General features: G+C 47.3%; 2 protein-coding genes across 7 annotated transcripts in view; both read right to left on the bottom strand.

The window, feature by feature from the left end:
* Nucleotides 1-9,032: 9,032 nt before the first annotated feature.
* On the bottom strand, nucleotides 9,033-15,563 carry CCDC198 (coiled-coil domain containing 198). The gene is made up of 6 exons (XM_010712096.4): nucleotides 15,383-15,563; nucleotides 13,899-13,984; nucleotides 12,191-12,277; nucleotides 11,751-11,849; nucleotides 11,328-11,490; nucleotides 9,033-10,297 (listed from the first exon to the last, which is right to left on the bottom strand). The coding sequence occupies exons 1-6, from the start codon at nucleotides 15,561-15,563 to the stop codon at nucleotides 10,044-10,046; spliced, it is 870 nt and encodes a 289-aa protein (XP_010710398.1). The 3' UTR covers nucleotides 9,033-10,043.
* Nucleotides 15,564-16,932: 1,369 nt separating this feature from the next.
* SLC35F4 (solute carrier family 35 member F4) overlaps nucleotides 16,933-19,197 on the bottom strand; it is a 103,188-nt gene continuing 100,923 nt past the window's right edge. For all 6 annotated transcript variants that reach the window (XM_085225854.1, XM_010712092.3, XM_010712094.3 and 3 more), the window contains 2 exons: nucleotides 18,206-18,295; nucleotides 16,933-17,370 (listed from right to left, as the gene is read on the bottom strand). In XM_085225854.1, coding sequence (XP_085081980.1) covers nucleotides 17,129-17,370; nucleotides 18,206-18,295 — 332 coding nt within the window. In that variant the 3' untranslated portion in view covers nucleotides 16,933-17,128. The remainder of the gene's footprint in view (nucleotides 17,371-18,205; nucleotides 18,296-19,197) is intronic.

Here is a 19,197-nt window from a genome sequence, read left to right as displayed (position 1 = left end):
GCTTTTATATCTCTCAGCAGGAATTCCGTAGTTGTTCTGTGATAGTTTTGCAGCAATCTGTGCTTTCTTGGAAAGACCTTTGGAGGAAGAGTGCTCTGGAAACCTTTCCAGTGTCACAATCCCTACAGCCACCTGCAGAAAGAACCCATTTTCCTCCTTGGAAGTGGCTCCTTGTGGCTCACCAGCTGAAGAGCTTAGTAAGTACTCAACCATGGAAATACAACTTACTTACATCACAGGTTTGGGAATGTATTTCAGAGCGTTCCTCAGCTCCATCCTTCTTCCAGTACTGTCCGAGCTTTGCAAACCTTTTGTTTTCAACCTGTCCTGGTATTGAAGGAATGAGTCACTGTAAGGAAGCTTTCTTTGGCAAACAATTCCCAGGGAACCCCTCAAATTTCTTCAAGCTGTGAGCTTCTGATCCTTAAAATTAAAAGCTTATTTTTGAGGTTTCTTTTTAATTATTTCCAGCCTCAAAAATATCTTCTGTGGTGAGTATCTAGCAGGGCTGTTTTATATATATGCTTCTAAGGTGTTCACCTGTTATTTCATGGTGCTTTTGGAAGCACTCCCTGGTGCTGCAGAGGCAGTGCTGCTGGAGGTGGGGCAGTATCCCACCTCAACTCCATGAAAAGAGTCCCGTGCTGTTGTCATGTTCTGGTGCACAAAGGTTGCCTGGCTGTCATGCAGGCACGAGATGCGTGATGTGCCATGGGTGTGCATCCCTAGGACATCTGCAATTTTCATCCTCTGTGCAGCAAAGGAAGGCTTTCCCTAGTATTATTCTACTTGGAACACAAGGTCATAGAATCACAGAATATCCTGAGTTGCTCACTGAGCACTACCCAAATCCAACCCTATATCTGAGAGCAGTGTCTCAGCACTCCCTGAGCCTCAGCATCTCAGGGCCATGCCCACTGCCCTCTGGGGCAGAGCCTTTCCCTACTGCCCAACCTGAGATCATGTGCTGGTGGAGGAAACACATAAGAACAGCAGTTTGTAAGCTATCCTTTATCTGTGCTTGGTTATTACAGGAGCATGATTTCATGGACTTGCCCCAGGGCAGGTTTTGCTGTGGACTTCCTGCAGAAGCAGGGATTAATCTTCTAATCTGGTTCTGACACAGAGGAAAGAGCTTCTGCCTTCACTGGCTTGAGGGCTGGACTGCCTCACTACGCTGAACAGAAACCAAATCCTTCCTTAAAATTAGTACTTCAGGAGGAAATGGTGAGCTGCAGTAAGTTATAGTATGCTGCAGATGTGTGGTAAGGGCATTGAAGGAGATGGGGAATAGCATTGGTTTCAAAGAGCAGCAGGAAAATGGAAAGCAAAGGGGGAAAAAAAAGGAGATTTGGGGTTCTTTTCAGCATCCATATTTACATCAGGTGTAGATAAATCAAATCCTCTTAATGGAAAATCAAATCTTAATTAGAAATCTGCCACTTTCCTACCTTGTTTGGCAAGCTGACTTTCCTCCCCAAAATTTTCACATCTCCATGCTGCCCCAGCCTAGCCCTGCTCCTCAGTATGTACATGTGAATTTAAGCAGTGAATAAAAGCCAGAAGAACCTCCTGTAAACATGAGGCTTTGTATGATTTAAATGCTGCCTGCAGCCCACTTCTCCTCAGACCAGCACAACTTGCTTAGAAATGAATAGACTTTTTTAAGTTGGAGGCTAAGGGAAAGCTGAAGCTTGCAGTGCACTCAATGCACAGAGTTTTCCCACTGATGTGTGACCACTTGGCTCACAGCAGACATTCAAGTGAGTGAACCTTCCCATAGAATGGTGTAGATTGAAACACTATCCTGTTCCACCCACCTTCCATGGGCTGAGTACCCCCCACCAAATCACACTGCTCAGGGCCCCCATCCATGGCTTTGAGGATGGAGTACCACAGCTTCGCTCAGGTGCTTGCTCTGAATTCAGAGTTCTCAGAAATGTCAATGCATGGACCCCACACAAAGAATTTCTCCTTCCAAGAGACTTCTCACACACAGGAGAGCAGATTTAGCCTCATATTATCCAGACACCTTACAAAGGCAAAATTCACCACAGCTCAAGCTTTACCCCTCGTGAAAGGTTCTGTACATCTTCCAGTTAACTCACAGCTGGCTGTACCAGTGGCCGAAGCATGGGGCAAGGACCCAGAAATACTGTATTTTCAGGCACCAAAGACTTCACAGGAGAGAATTTCACAGGTTATTTCAGTGCCCACCACAGTCCCTGTCCCAGTGTGCACAAGGCCTAGGCCTGCAGTGGCCCCCTCAGGTGGTTTAAGCAGATGGATAGATGTTATTGTGTTATTGAGAGCATGGATTTAATCACAGCTGACAAATCCTTCTTGGTAAAAAGCATTAGGCTCTAAGATCCCACCTGGAGGGCTGTACCCAGCTCTGGAATCTTGTGTAAGGCTGTCATGGAGCTGTTGGAGCAGGTCTGGAGGAGCCTTTTAGCAGTCTTTCCAACCTTACTGATTTCATGAGGCCCCTTGAAAGAACCTTGAGCACAAGACCACATACCTCCGGAAAACCACCTTAGGAAAAAAGACATGGCTATAAATGAGCAAGGACCTTTGGCTGCTAAGCCTGTAGGAAATGTTACACTGCAGCAAGAGATGCTACAGCTGTGTAGTCCTGGCAGAAGTGAATAACACAAACCAGTGTCACCTGGATGGACGGGGACAAAAAGCACCCACCCCATCCTGTGGTTCCTTCAGACCAGGCTCCACATTCCAGCATGTTTAGCCCAAGATCTCCATCTATCTGCAAGGAAAGTCCGTGTTTCACATTGACAGATTTAACTGCATCAGTCATGTTCTTGCATCTCCAGGTCTTTGTTACTCACCGCCCTTTGGAAGCAGAGATGTTTCTCCTCGAGGTCATGAGCTTTGTGTGTCATTCAGCTCACTGAAGCAAAACCTCTCCTCTCACCGAAGCAGGAAGGCAGCAGAGCTTTCTGTGCTGTGAGAAGAAGGATCAGTACAAAACATTGTTGGCAGCGCTTTGTTTTACGTTTCTTTTTGGGATCTTTTTGCTTGTCTCTCAAAGAAACGTCATCTTTCCCAGTCAGCCCTTTGAAACACAACACATGGATGGGTAGGTGCAGGAAGCATCCAGTCTCAGAGCATGCTTTGCATGCTAATCAATGAAACCAGCACTGCTGAACCATATTATGTTGGGACATCAAAACAGGCCATGAGGAAGCAGCTGGGAGAGACCTGATAGAAGCCACAGGCTGGCACTGGAGGCAGCTACAAGTGGGAGGCACAGCAGAGCAAGGCTGGGGCCTCTGGCTGGCAAAATCCTCTGCTGAAGGGATTCTAACTTCAGGAACGCTGCTTTAAAAGAATTTCATTGATTTTCAATACAACAGAAGCCATCTGAATAGAAGAAGTTTGGTATGTTGAGACAAATTTTGTATCAGCTTCCTCTTTGATTTTGTGAAGCTTCTGCAAAAAGAGCTTCAAAAATAACTTCTGAAGACCATCAGTGCCTTGAAACCCACAGGCAAAGGGCTTCATTGAAAGGCTGAAGTAGCAAATAAACAGGCTGGATTCCCATAGCAAGGTGTTTCTTTCTCAAAAAAGAGCCTGAACCTGGACACACTTGGCATTAGAGTAAAGATTTCCTTGTAGGGTTTTGTTGGCACGATTCAGTCCCCGATGCAGATCTTGGTGCCCCTCTCTGGTTCCTTCTGTGAGCACAAAGGCAGGGCTCACAGTTCATAACAGCAACATCAGTCACAAAATCAGAGCACTCAGAAGCTGGGGAGAGGTAAGACTGCATTCACTTTAACTATTTCCTCATAATCATAATCACTTACATGGCTTTTTTTTTTTGACTATAAATAAAAGTTTTTTCTATCTCTGCGGCTTCCTAATTCCAATTCAGACAGACACTGAAAGTTCTTTTCTGTTTTTTATAATTGATATAGATAAATATATATATATATATATATATATATATATAAGTTTTGAAAGCTTGTAATTATTTTTCTTCTTCTAACAGAGGTGAAGACCACGCTTCTGTAATTTGAATACACAGATCATAAAACTCACCAGTGTGTTGAGTCAATGGCATGAAAATAGTCAGTATGCTGGTGTTACGTGCAGCTGGAGAGCCACCTTCCCATGGTAAATGAAGATGCACCATGCTGGTTGTGCCCAACTCCATCATTCCCCCATCCAGAAGTGACACCTTCCTGTGGAGGACACGACCCTACAAAGAGGGGACCTTGGTAAGATGGGTCCCTGCCATGGTCAGGTGTAGGAACAGTTGGAAAGGCAGCAGCTCCTTGTCATGAACATCACTGCAGGTAGTAATTAAGTATCATCATCATTTGAAAGATGAAGTTGAGGGAGAAAATAAATAAATGAGAGCAGGACGTAACATGCCCAAGGCAACAGGAGGAAGTGGTTATCAACACCAGGAGTAGTAGCAGTTTTGTTCCCTGCCGTTTTCAAAGGGAGAGGGAAAAGGGCACTGGGGCACACACACAGCCTCAGTGGTGGCTGTGACATGAGGTCCTGGTGTCCACGTGCATGGAGAGATGGGGAGCTGCACTTAGGGTTGTTTTTTTTTTTTTTTTTTTTAAGACAGAAGAGCACTGTAAGGCAAATCTGCTCCAGTGAGAAGCTTCACAAGGGAGGCTCTGTGTGGCAAAAAGCTGTATTTTTAGGTCAGTTTGGCCAAGCTGAATGAGGTGGTTTGTGTGGTAAATAGAAGGGGTGCCTGGCTTTGAAACTCACTATTTTCACAGTACAGAAGTCAGTTGTAAGCCACATCGAGTATTCTGGGGTGGTGGTTGCAACAGGGACCAAATGGTGACCAGATAGAGGCAGATAGCTGGCCAGAGAAGTTCAGTGAGAGCACAAAACTAACAGTGCCCTGCTTTGCTTTTCTCCCAGAAGAGTTGTGAACCAGCATTTTAAGCAAGTTCTGAGTTAATGCAGTCTGTTCAGTCGTTATCAACAAGATCATATGCTGCATAGAGTCTGATTTGATTAAAAGGGTCATTTGTTGTACTACCAGCTAATAAATGCCAGCACAGGTAACTTGGTGTCTCAGAGTGACTACATAGGAACAGGGAATTCAAGGCTGGATCAGCAGCATGGCAGTTTTAGTCTATCCCATGACTTAAGTTGCATGTTAGCAAACCATAGTGCTGATGGAAGCTAAGAACAAAAGCTGAAATGAATGAGTGAAAGCCCCATCTCTGGAGGCATTCAAGGCCAGGCTGGATGTGGCTCTGAGCAGCCCGGTCTAGTGGTTGGTGACCCTGCCCACATTAGGGGGTTTGAAAGTAGATCAAATTTGAGGTCCTTTGCAACCCAGACCATTTTATGAACAGACAAAAGCGAGAGGAGCTCTGAGTAGATGAAGGGGGGGTCTCCAAAACCAACACAAATTGGAGCACTTCATGAGGGCTCCCATTTCCACTAAGAGTCACGGGGAGGCCAAGGGTGACCATGCTTAATAAGCACAGAGTGGACTCAGCTGAGCTGAGCTTTGTCAAACTGCATGAGAGAACAAGAGCCACAACAGAACTGCCCACAGAGATGACACATCATCTAGCATCTCCAGAAAAAGACAACAGAAAGTACTCTTGGCTCTCTCACAAGTTTTGAAATTCACTCTGAGCAATGAGTCAGCACTTTCAGCATCCTGTGTTGCTTAGAGCATCAGCAGAGGATTTAAGTGAAGCTTAAGCAACGCTCAGGATCCTGCAGAGAGCTTCGGGCCACCAGTAAGGAGGAGGAAGATGCCTTGGGCAGGGGCCAAAGTCAGCAGAGAATTTAGGAGTAGGTGGAAGGGAAAAAAATAGAGGAATAGGGGAAGAGATAAAAGGAGAAGAAGCCAAATGGAATGTCAGATTTCTCCCATGGTGCTGCTCTCTGGAAAGAAGCAGTAAGAAGTACTCAAGGTATGGGACAAGGAGGGAATATCCTGAAACCACAGGATGTCCTGAGTTTGAAGAGATCCACTGGGATCTTCAGCTCCTACATAGCAAGGAACAACTGATCAAATGCATCCTGCTCTCCCACCTGTGTGCCAAGGGAGGTATCTGCTCTCTTTTTCATTCTTCTGGACTGCTCAACAGACGCTGGCTGCACGATCAGGCTTCATGCAGGGATTTGCAGGATGAGCCATTCCCACAGCTCGTCAGTAGGTGGCAAAAAGCTACAACCCTATTGCTAAGCAAAGAATAAATGCTTGTTCTCTTGAAGAACAGGAGGGATCTGTGAGCAGCTCCATCCCATCAGAGATCATGCGCCTCCTGGCCAGCAGCCCAGCACTATCAACAGGGTGTGACACCCCAGAAAGTGCACCATCCCTTCATACCACCCCTCTTTTTTCCTCAGGGTCCCCCTGTGCCATCACTTGACCTTCCTTGAGTAACTTAGAGTCATAGAATCATTCAGGTTGAAAAGACCACTAAGATCTTCTAGTCCAACCATCAGCCCATTTAGAAAAGCTGGGAACCCAGAGGGATTAATCAATACTTCCAAAGTTGGGAAAGAAGAGCTTTAAGGCTGTGCTTCTGCAGCACCATCTGAGGTTACCTGGTTGGACAAATCAAGCAGATGAGCACTCCATCTTCGTGTACAGCCTGAAACTGAGCTTAGTTTGGGAAGGAAATTGAAACCATCCCAGCTGCCTGTCACATGTCCCAGTGAGGGAGGGAGATAAGGGATTAATAAAGTTAGTGGAAATATCCAAGAGCTATCGATGGTGGGTTTTTTCATGCTTTTGAATGTGTGCAGGTGTCGGGAAGGGAGGATGCTGCTTGGTGCTAAACATCCACGTTCCTATTCAAGGAGGTCTAGTGCTCTGAGTACTGGGTGAAAAAAGAGCTTAGAAAGAAGAGAAAATGGCATAAACAGAGGCTGCATGGTGAGAGCCAATTACAGCACAGCACTGAGCTTCGTTCAGTTTTCTTTACCAGCTGTTGCTCTTTGCTAAGTGTAAGGAAGTTGTATTTCTGCTGAAGAACAAGAAGAGAGATATTACAGCAACCTGAGCCTCCAGACCTCTGCAATAGCATCTAGCTTTTTTAAATATAGAGGAAAAGTTCTTCAAGATTTCTTCTTTTAAGTGGCACATTTAATTACTAATGATTTAGCCAGACTGACTGGTGCTGACTTTCCCCAACTCTGCTGCCTGCGGCTGAGCACTGTCATTTTGTTCGGACATTTCAGCAAAATCAGTTTTGTTAATCCCAAGCAAGAGAAACTTGTCTCGCTCTGGCCATTTGTTATGCAATGGAAAGCACACCAGTGTCAGTAGCAAAGTCCCAGGCTGCAGCAGGTGAAGATTTGCTCAAAATGCAACAGTCATGGATACAGAAACAAAGAAAATAATCTGCTTACCTTTGGAAGACAACAGGTATACAGAGATCTCCAGTGAGATATCCTCATCTCTGCTGCCAACTCTTAAATGAAGTTTGGGAAGGGGTGGATCCTGGCTTTACCCTTTCTGATCACTCACTTGCATTGCTTGCACCTGAGCTCCCTTGGGTTGGCCCTGCCTTCTCACCAGGTGCTCCATCACTGCTTAAAGCTGTGACTTAGCATTTCCACTACACCATCTCACCACCACACTCATCCTACAGCCCTTTCACAGGGAAAACCCTATGCTCTTGTGCCTCGGGGCAGAGATCTATCTGACCTACATCTCCTAGAATCGTTGAAAGGACTTTTAGAAGTCTTCTAGTTCAGCTCCCCTGCAATGGATGAGAATGGACAAATCCCACTTCACTTCCATGCTGCGGATCCTTGCCTCTTGGCACCACCAAAATCAACCCCTGCTCATATGCTGTCATTGTAATCCTTCAGAACTCATCCCATGCCCATCCCTGGCAGTTGGCAGGACCTCTCACCTCTCCAACCTCTCCTTGCTGTGGAGGCAACCTCAGACCAGGAGTTTCTTTCCATCATGATTTTCACAAGCACCATGTGCTCAGTTCTGAGCAGCAAACCTCATCCCCTGCATAGCTATTTGTAATGACTCATCCTTCAGATGATGAGTTGGTATCAAGCATTTGGAATAGGGAGCTTTTCAGAGAAAAACAGCCTCTCTGAGTTGCAGCCCTGGCATTGCAGTGTTGTTTTTTCCCCCCTATCTTCTGGAATTTGCAGAAAGGTTTAAGTTTCAACTTTAGTAATAGAGAAAACATTTTCATTTCCAGCCTCTGAACAGATGTTAGGAAACGTGAGAGCAGGACGAGTTACCACCTGCCTCTCTCCAGGTCATGATGAGTTAACACAACTGAAAGCAGAACAGTCAAAGGACTTTGAGCATGAGAAGCAGAAAGAGGGCTTCCCAGCTTTGTTGCCTCCAGAAAAGCAAATTCTGCACACTATGAGTTGATAAATGAATGCTCAGAGTCTCCACGCAGCCCGTGCAATGGATAGACTGCTTTGCACACTCTCTCCACGGGCAGTGCTCTTCCTAAATGCTGGCAACGCCATTATCAGGAAACAAATCAGCTCCATCTGAGATAAATTGCATTTACACCAATTACAGCTCAATTGTTGACAGATGGGAACACAGAAGGGAGATGCGTCGAATCATTAAGAGGACAGGTGTATAAAAAAATGCCAGATTAATTGTTCCAGCCCATTAAATCATTGACCTTTCCAGCCTACCCTCAGTGCTGAATTCAGAGCTCTCAGGATCCTCCCAGCTCACACACGATGACCACGTTTACAAGAAAAGCACACAGGGATGCTTTTAAAACACGTACTCCAGACACAGACTCATTAGCAAGTCTTCTTTCTCATTAAAAGCTGTTTTCTTACTGTTTTCTTGGCTTTTCCATGCACTCACAGCAGCTTTCTCCCCAAAGAACAGACTTGCTATACATCTAGAGAGGTTGCAAAGAGCGAGGGGATGAAGGCAGACAGATCAGTGCTGGATGAAGGCTCTGGCTTTGAGTTGAGGCTTTGGCTCCGATTTCCAAATCCTGCTTTCCCTGGGATTTTCAGTAAATCCTGGGAGAGACAAATAGCTAAATATTGCTGAGAGCAAATAGGCCATGGGTGTCTAATTCCCCTAAACACAAGTAGAAGTGTGCCTCCTGCTGAGAGCCAACACCAGATCCACTTATTCAAGATGGCCTGGCTTGGAATTGCTAAGGTTGGAAAAGACCTTCAAGATCATCAAGTCCAAACACAACCTAACCAAACTACCCTAACAACCTCTCCACTAAATCATGTCCCTGAGCACCACATCCAAATGGTTTTTAAGCACACCCAGGAATGGTGACTCGACCACATACCTGGGGAGCCCATTCCAGTGCTTAACAACAGTTTTTGTAAGGAAGTGTTTCCTGATATCCAACCTAAACTTGCCCTGGTGCAAATTGAAGCCATGAAAATTAAGGGGATAAGATTTCCAGCAGAGGGAAATTAATGGCCATGAGGGTGATGGGAGGAAGAGCAAACCCACCTCTCTTCTCACTGCTGTAAATGTTTTACAGCAGATTATCCATTAAAGCTGGAGGTGCATACTGAAGGAAAGTCATACATTTCGCCACCTGGCACAGAGGAAAGGAAATTAAAAAAAAATAAAATAAAATTAGAAATACCAGAATGCTTATTAAAAGACTTCTGATCCAATCACTGTGCCTTTCAATTTGAATGGATGTTCTGTGGCTTAGAAAAGGATGCAGGGTTAAAAACAAGCAGAAAGGCCAAGTGACCTTAAGGCAAGCAAAACACTTTATTTCAGTTGGAACTTAATATGGGGGTTAACCCAGAATATTCTCCAGCTTCTGCTTGGTGGTTCTGCCAGCCTCCTCCTCCTCCCTCTGCCCCCACGTTGTTGTTGCTTGGTCCACACCACTTTTCCCCTCAGATATTCTTTCACATACCCAGACATGTCACTTCTGTCCACACATAAGCCACCTCATTTCCAGTGCTCCTCTCTGCTGTTCTCTGTGTTCAGAAATGCTGCACATCACAAACATCATGTCTATGCCACGGGTGTATCCAGAGCAGAGATCACGGCTTGCTCCTTCAGCACATCCCAAGCCATGCTGCTAGAACTCTTTATCAAAGAAGTTATCAAAGAGTGAAACTCTCTCTGTCCTGGTTCTCACCAGCGGAGGTCTGCGGTAAAGCTTCTTTTCCTCCCTCTCCCAGTCCTCAGAGTCAGTGCTGGAAGTGTCCCAGAGCAAATCCCTGCTGCGTGGCTCCTTGCAGAACCACAGCCCAACCTTGCTGCTGCTGCCGCTGCCCAGGGGAAGCCCAGCTCTGGCATGCTGCCCTGCAAATCCTCCATCCCCTCTGTTTCCTGAGAGAGAAAATAACAGTAATTGCAGTTTTCCTCAGAGGTATGCCCATCCAGCTGGTAATCCCTATGAGGAAGATCCTGAGAAATCCCTGCAAGATCAGAGCACGTGCCTGGGGCTGGGCAGACCTGGCACAGTCTATTCAGAAACATAATCTTGGAACTGAGTGGGCTTTAATGTCCCTTTCAACCTAAACCATTCTGTGATTCATTCTGTTGGGTGAATTAATCAAGTCTGGCATGAGGCAACTGGTTTAGTGCTGACCCATAGGAATGGATGGTGGGATTTGCACATTGTGTCCCAGGGAGCACATTTCTGCCTGAGATGCTTTAAGACTCCCAATGTATGTGAGTAAGTGAGTACCATCTCCAGTGCCTTCACATGGCACTGTCTGATCTTTTGCTGGTGGGAACCTGCTCCTCGCCCTGGGATCCTTGGTTCTGTGCCTCTGTGCCTATTCCCTGGCTTCCACGGGGAAACTGACTTAGAGTCATAGAATCATAGACTGGTTGGGTTGGTTGGGACCTAAAAGACCACTGAGTTCCAACCCCTGCAGTGGGCTGGCTGCTCCCCCCAGCTCAGGCTGTGCAGGGCCCCATTCATGGCCTTGGGCACCTCCAAGGATGGGGCACCCACAGTTCTGGGCAGCAGTGCCAGGGCCTCACCACACTCTAACAATTTCCTCCTAACCTCTAACCTAAATCTCCTGTTTTAATTTAAAGTCATTCCCCATTACCCTACCACTATCAGAGGTCGGTATTCCTCCTTTTTATTTTGACAACCAGAGAGCTTGTTTTGGGTTCATTAGTATGAGAAAGAAGATTTTTAAGAATAGATGCGCTCCTATAAAGCTCACTTTCAGCTTTTTCCACCAGGACCCCCAAGTCCTTCTCGCAAGACTGCTCTCAAGGAGTTCTGCCAGTTGTACACATAGCTGGGATCGCCCTGACTCAAGACCTTGCAATGCAGCTTTGTTGAACCTCACGGGGTTCAAACGGGTTTTACATCTCCTTGGAACATGATTCTGCTTACCATTGTTTCCATCAAAATGCAGATTGTGCTCAGCAGGGATGAGGTCTTGGCTCCTGGTGCTGTCGCCTCTCTGAAGTGTGTCAAGGACCATCTCCGAGTCCAATTCCTCCATTTTTTGTTTATTGATTTTTGCCTCCCTGTGGAGATCCCGCTTCAGCTCTGCCTGGGTTTGCAAACAAGTCATCAGCACAAGCAGCAGTGGAGCAAACAGGTTCTAACAGCTCGGCACAGCACATCATTAGAGAGCTGGCACTCAAGTAATCACACATCCAGGTAGCTCAACCAGGGCAAATCATGTTTGCCAAAATGAGCACAAGACAGAACGTGACCCCATGGGAACTTCCTCACCATGGGGGGAGGCAAAGAGATGGAAAAACCCTTCCAATAATCCTCAGCCTCTCCCCAGGGCCATCCCCGCGTTACCTCTCGGCGCCGGCGGGTCAAGTCCAGCATCTGCATCTTGTGCAAGTGCTGCCGTCTGCCAGGGAGGGCTCTCAGGCTCTGCCCCCTTTTCTCCAGAGTCTGTGAGGTATTAAAAGCATCAGTCAAGACACCTGCGTTAGCTGAAAGGAAAAGAAACTCCTGCTTGCCAACCCACACCCGGTCCCTCAGGTGCTGCCCAGGTGAAGGCAGCGAGCGTTTTCCTGTCTGGCCGATGTGCAGCAATTTAGTGTAGGTTTTCAAAGCACTCACAGCTTATCTATCTCACAGCTAAGGGGCACGATGGAAAGTTCTCATTAAAGTCATGTATGCCTGCTCCTGCTCCCAAGGTGCTGCTGCTGTGCGTTGTTCAGGCTGACATCAGGAGCTGCACATGGTCGATTGTGCCTGCTGCACAGCTTGGCTCTTTGCTGTGTGCTCACCTTGGCTTTTGGGGCTCCATCCATCACTTGCTGGCCCCGGGGCTTTGCAGCAGTGATCCCCCTTGGAGTGCCAGCAGGTTCAAGCTTCTGCAAGCGCAATATTTAGTGTTCAGCATTCCTCTTTTCACACAAACACCCAACCCGATATGAAGATACCTAGACATTCCTCCAGCTCCAATTCTGGCCTGGTTGCTTGGGATACAAGGAGGAGTTTGGCACATTCAGCAAATGCTCAACACACATCAGTCTCATAATTGAATACAGTGTCTCCTGGAAGGCCACCCGAGGCCAGATCCTGGTTACCTGGCCCTGAGAACCATCCCCTCCATCCAGCCAGATTCTTTTGGTGGCTAAGACCTTACTCTGCAGGACTGCACGTGGTATGGAAAGTCCTTCCTGATGGAATTCAGCAGCTTTACAGGCTGCTCTGAGCATGGATTTCATCTCAAGAACTAAGATATCTCTTTCAGCCTCCCAAATAACACTGGCTCACTTCTAGCCTCAATACTCCTCATTTCCCCACCTATGATGGGAGCTCAGCCTGGCTTCCATAAAAATTAAAAGGAACATCATAGAATCCTAGGCTTGTCTAGTTGGGGAAAGAGACTTAAGAGCATCAAGACCAACTATCAATCTAACACTACCAAGTCCACCAATAAAACACATCCCACAGTGCCACATCCCCATATCTCTTAAATATCTCCAAGGATGGAGACTCCACTGGGCAGCCTGTTCCAATGCCTGAGCACACTTTATATGAACACCGGTTGGATATTAGGAAACATTTCTTCTCCAAAAGATTGGTGATGCATTGGGACAGGCTGCACGAGGAGGTTGATAGCAACACCATCCCAGGAGGTGTTCAAGAACCACAGAGATATGGCACTAAGGGACATGGTCAGTGGGCATGGTAGGATGGGTTGCACTTGGGGATCTGGGAGTTCTTTTCCAGCCTTAATGATTCTGTGATTCCATATGTTCAATCTAAACCTCCCTGGCACAACTCAAGGCCATTTGCATCAAAGACTTTATCAGGAAGACCAATCTTGCACTTTATATGGGACATCATTAACCTCTTGAATGTGAACAAGAGTGTCTTCTGAATGGTGACACGACTCTGGCTGGCTGCACCGAGCTGCTGCCAAAGTCTGGGCTGTAATCTTCAAGGATCCTGTAAATAAATCATGGAATCACAGAATAATTAAGGTCCAACCATCACTGTATCATTATGGGAGATTAAAGGCAAAAGTAAAGGAATCCCATTTCAAGCCAATGCAACTGGTAAAGGTTAAAAAAAAAGCTCCCTAGAATTAATGGAAATTTTCTCTATGGGTTCCTATGTACTTCAGCTCTGCCTATGGCATCCCCATTTTCCACCATGCCTCCTCCATGCAGTGCTGCATAACGTGTGCTTTCTTTTCATTCCCCAACCCTGGCGCATGGCTCATGGTCAGCTTCTGTGCGTACAAAGCTGAACATGAAGCTGAAAAATATGGCACTAGATGGCAGCATGTGACACCACAAGCTGCAGCCCGGATCACGCATTGCTCACATACCACATCCCACAGATCGTTGCATCCTGTAGGAAGCAGAGTTTTGGGCTTTCTGCTCAAGTTGTGCCATGTGCTTAGAAAGCAGGATATGTTTGCTCCCCTGTCCCCAGGCCAAGCAAAGCAGCCCTATGTGAATTTTCATACATTCACCCTACCTGTGGTTGCCGAGGTGGGTGCAGCTTGATGATGCTGCTGCTGGCTCCGTTCTCTCCAACCAGCACAGTGCTGAAGTCAAAGGGCCCTGAGGGGTCAGAAAAGGAGAAGATGAGGTGAGGTCATTTTTGGATGTCTGCTCCTGGGCTTTACTCAACTATAGCTTTCTACCATATTTTTAATTGGCATTTCCCACACCCATCTCTCCCAACTTTTTGCCCATCGAGGTGCTGGTGCCCCATCCCTGCAGACACCTAAGGTCAGGCTGGATGGGGCTCTGAGCACCTGATGGAGCTGTGATGGGTGCCCCTGTTTATTGCAGGGGATTTGGACCAGGTGGCCTTGAAGGCTCCCTTCCAACTCAAAAGAGTCTATGATACTACTCCAGTAACAGAAGGTATAACTTATTGTTACCCACAGAAATAACACATGGATGTATTTGCATCTAAGAAACCTGTCTGCCACGTGCCTCTCTTCTCTTCTCCCTTTACAGCCCCTCACACAGTCCATACGTGACAATGACCAACCTCTGTGTCTTCTGTAGCACCTCTGGGGCCTCTCCTACGCTCAGCACCTGGCTGAACTCTATGGCCACCCCACTCTTTCCTATCTTGAAGTAGGGAACAGGCAAAGAACTGGACCTCTTTTTGCTGCTCAGCCACAAAATCACACAGAAGGGACCTTAAAGATCACCTGGCTACCACCCACCAGCACCTGTTACTTATTAAGGCAGTGCTTTAACCGAGCTCAACCTGCCCTGAGCTCTGTGCTGTTCCTCCTGGGGGCATAGGAGTGTTATTGCTTGCACAATTAGACATGCACAGTAACTGTTACAGCTTCTCTGTCCTCCCCAAACCTGCCCCTGGGTGTCTGAATGCCATTCCATGTGAGTCACTGAGCTTCCCATATTTTGGCCTCATGGGAGGGGATATGGGGATAAAGGGCTGGGCAATGGCACAGGGAGACAGGAAAAAAGGTTCTGCATTGGTGTTAAATCCACATTTAACAGTTGCACAAAGCAGGAGGTGCCCTGATGGGGCTGCAGTACCCCCAAACCCAATCTGTTCACCCCAGACCACTGTCACACCAAAGCTTTGCGTGCTGTCAAAGCACCCTGCTGTTCCTCCACAGACAGTCCTAGTGTCCCACTCCAGGTGAGCACAAACCTCCTTCACCTCTGGGTTTGGGTATGGAACATCTGGGGCACATTGCAGTGAGACTCACCTTCCTCCGCCTCTTGCTAGTGGAGTCAGCCTGGTGCCGTGAGGCTCTGATTTATTTTAATGCTGAATTTCACATCTAATTAAAGTCTAACTCTAATTAAGGTAATGATATGGCTATGCCCAGCGGTGCACGTTATGGGGTTGAGATATGAATGCTGTGTCTGATGCTGCAGGGGTGCTGTGAGTTGGGCTCTGAGACCATCTCAAAAGGCTCTGGGAAGGGAAACAGTTGCTGGGAAAAGCCTCCCCCCCTTGCTCCATACCTGTGAAGGCTCTCCCATACCCAGTCTGGCGGAGGGGTGGGAGCTGCCCGTGGGTTATGGGATGTCCGTGCTCCATTGTGGCTGTTGGGTGCAGGCTGGGCTCCCCCAGCACCTCCTCACTGCTGAGCATCGGTGCCACCTGGGTAACCCTGGGGTGCGTCTTGGAAGAGCTGAGACCCATTTTGTAGAGCTTGGGAAGAAGGAAAAGCCCACTCTGAAAGCAGTGCTGTGATGCAGAGCTCCCAGCTGGCTGCCGAGCCCAGGGCCGAATCCCACTGCCAAATGCACTCATGTGCCCTTCCCAGCTGGATTAAACATTGACACAGCCCTGGCCACTGCTTTGTTTTTACCTCCACGCGACTTTCAGCAGCACCGCCTCAGCTGGTTGAGCTGGAGGCATTTCAACAAGTGCTTCTTTTGCTAAACATTCAGCCTTTGGAAAGAAATTTGATGCTCGGAGTGCCCAAAGGATCACAGCATCTCCAGAACCTCCCCAGGTTTATGAAAAGCACCCCCCTACCCTTGCTTTATCTCCTGGAGTGGCATTGCTGGAGGTAAAAACAGGTTTATCACAAACCCACCTAAAACATCAAAGCCAACGCCAAGATTCGGGTTGGATATTAGGAAAGATTCTCCAAAAGAGCAGTGATGCAGTGGTACATCTGCCCAGGGAGTGCTGGGGTCACCGTCCTTGGAGAGGTTCAAGGACTGCGGAGATGTGGCACTGAGGGACGTTGGCAGTGGGCATGGCGGGGCTGTGGATCTGGGAGGTTTATTCCAACCTGAATGGTTCTATGCACCAATGGGGTGGGTCAGATCCTCATCTGGAAGTTTGTGTTTTAGGGGGCGTGGGGCAGGCAGAGTGGCTTTGCTGGGGGTGGGAGGAAGGCACGGCTGCAGAATGGCTGTGTCTGAGCAGACACCGGGCGGTGGGATTCTCAGTTTGTATTCCTCCAATGGATCAGCAACACGGCTGTGCAGAACAGCCCTGGATTTCACATTATTTTCCTTGCTGAATACTTAATGAGGCTCCTTGAAGGATCCAGTTCTGGGCCTGAAGACGCTGCCGTGAGGCTGTGCGCCAAAACGCACTCGTCAATGCACGCTGAAAGGAAACGCTTGTTTTCCCTGTGTGTTTGGTTTGGCAGGAGCTGGAATTTCAGTAAAACACATCTCTACAGCTGTCTGTCGGTGTCAATGAACGTATCAACCCCAAAACCGACTTGAGGTGGTGCCCTTCAGCTACAAGTGTGGCTGATCCCAGAAATGCTGGGTCAAAACTCCCCTGTGGTGACAGGGAGGGAAGTGGCCGGGTTGGTTTGCTTTGGCTTTTGAAAGGTTTTTCACTGTGGCAGAAGAGAAGAACAATTGTTTGGCCCATTGAAATGCTCTGAGAAATGGGATCTGCCATTTCCCAAGGGTGCTGGTGGTTCAGGGTACTCCATCTCTCATGAGAAGGCTCTGGGAGGTACTGGGCTCATGATAAAGCTCAGCACCGTTGGGTTCAGTAACACAAGAGCTTAAATATTTGTGTTTTTTTTTTTAATTAGAAAACATTTTATTGTGGTTATTTACATCCTTTCCTCGGTAAGTGTATAAATGTAAACATTTATTATAGATCTAACTCTCTTCTCTTACAACTCATACCCAGTTCAGAGTAAATGGCATTTTTAAGCATACAAGGAGTGAGGAAATTTAAGCTATATTCACAGAATATACATCTGCGTGCAGTACAGTCCACCAGCCCTAAGCTAGTGGTATAGACACTGTGCCATTGGCTCTACTTCTGCTTCTCGTGTGTACGCTGGAGTCTGTGATGTCGTCGGCGTGATCCTCACTTTTCTTCTCCTTCAAGCTGTTGATGAACCTCAGGGTTATTTCGTCCCATTCTTCGGGGAGCAGCATCAGCAGGAACCCAATGCAAATGATGATGGTGGCTCCCAACCTCACCACGCTGAAGATCATTTTGTGCTTCAACAGATCCACAGCTGCGAAGGAGAAACAACAGCACCATCAAAACTGCAGCAGCAAAAAGACTGTGGCAACAGATCAGCCTGGCTTATCTCATGACATGCATCTGAGATGGCCACGTTGTCTGCCATCCCCTAAAGTAACCAGATCTTGGACAGTGTAAAAGACTTTTCCTTGTATCTAACCTATTTTCTTGAAGCTTGAAGCCATTTCCCCTTATTCTGTTACCACAGACCCTGCTCAAGAGTCTGTCTCCTTCTTCCCTGTAGTTCTCCGTCAGATATTGAAAGGCTATCAGCAGGTCATGTCCTTGTGCCACATGGATCAGAGAGGGCAGCAAGCTGGAGGTGATGCCTCCAGGCCCAGCCTGCCAGCTCCACAAGCATAATAACAGCACATCTGAGCCCTTACAGGGCTGACAATCACATCGTGCATCTCTGTCCTGCATCCCCCTATAAATAGATGTTTCTTTGGAAATGTGCCCAGACACCTGGAGTTGCAGGGGGGTGGAGGAGGAAATCAGAAGAGCAGAGACAGCTACTGAAGAAGAAGGAAGGACTTTGGTGTAAAGTTCCATGTGTACGGGCTGCCCTCAACAGTCACCAGCTCTGGGGCTGCTGCCTGCCTCTCTGTGCTCAGTATGGGTACAGCCACCAAGAAAAGGAAGACAAAAGAAATGGCTTTGGCTAACCAAAAATCCCACCATCACCAGGAGCGTGCGTGGGAGCCAGGCAACATCGAAACCCTTCTGAAATACGTGGCAGAACATTTTGACCATTTAGACAAAAAACTGCTTCTGCTGTCCGCATGCTGATGTGCTTATCTTCCAACCAACGAGCACAGGACTTGTACCTGCATTCCCAGGGACGCTGAGCACTGTGCCAATGGAGATCAGAATGGGGTATGTAAGCACGACGCCAACGTTAACCAGAATGTTGAAGGCTGGGGAAAACAGATAAAATAATACATGATTATGCAGAAGAGCATAGAATGAGACTCTCCTCCTCCACTCTGACCCCAGAAGCGTGATGGGAATTCTATAATTACAGAATCATTAAGGTTGGAAAAGACCTCTAAGATCATCTAGTCCAACCATCCACCTACCACCAGCAATGCCCACTGACCACATCCCTCAAGATAAAGGGGCACTCATGCAATTAGGCTATGAAGTCAGCTGAGCAGGCTGTACTTAGACCAATTGTCTAAGTACTGGTCTTGCTGCAATGTTGAAGGCAGTACAAATGCTCAATGTGGATTTATGGGATGTTTGGGGTTTTTGTTTTTAATATAAGTCGTCCTAAACAGCAGAACTCTGGGTGGTAAGTTACCACTACTTTTTGTCTCTTTGATGCTCACGGAGAAGCTGCCATTCAGCTTAGGAATGGCAAGAGCTTTGCTCTCAGCACCTCAGCTGTCAGACCCACTGTGTTTTAGCATGGCTGCATTGATGGGCTGTGTACTGGCAATGACATCCTTTTTGTTTCCCTTTAATATACTTGTAGTGGAGACAAACCTCTACAATTATGAAATAATTGAGACTTTAGCAAAGGAAAGGATATTCTTATACCTGCAAATTAAAACACCCCTGGGCTGAATCCAACAGCTTTTCTGCCTGGCTAGAGGACAGCAATTGTGGCTCTGGAAGAAGAAGTGTTAGGGGAGAGTAGAGGGGAGGAGAAGGCTGCAAGAAATGAAACAGACAGCACCAGCCTTTGCAGACCCCCAAAAAGCTGTGCAACTTTTGCCCAGAGCCTGCAGCACCCCCAGAAACATGTCCTGCATCAGTAGGTCTCCATGTCAGTGCTGCATGCCTGCAGAGCCTGCCAGGAGCTGCTCGGCTGTGT

Source organism: Meleagris gallopavo, chromosome 5, assembly GCF_905368555.1.
Source record: "Meleagris gallopavo chromosome 5, MGAL_WU_HG_1.1, whole genome shotgun sequence".
Taxonomy (NCBI): domain Eukaryota; kingdom Metazoa; phylum Chordata; class Aves; order Galliformes; family Phasianidae; genus Meleagris; species Meleagris gallopavo.
Note: the sequence above shows the minus strand (reverse complement) of the source record. Positions and strands in the feature narration are given on the sequence as shown.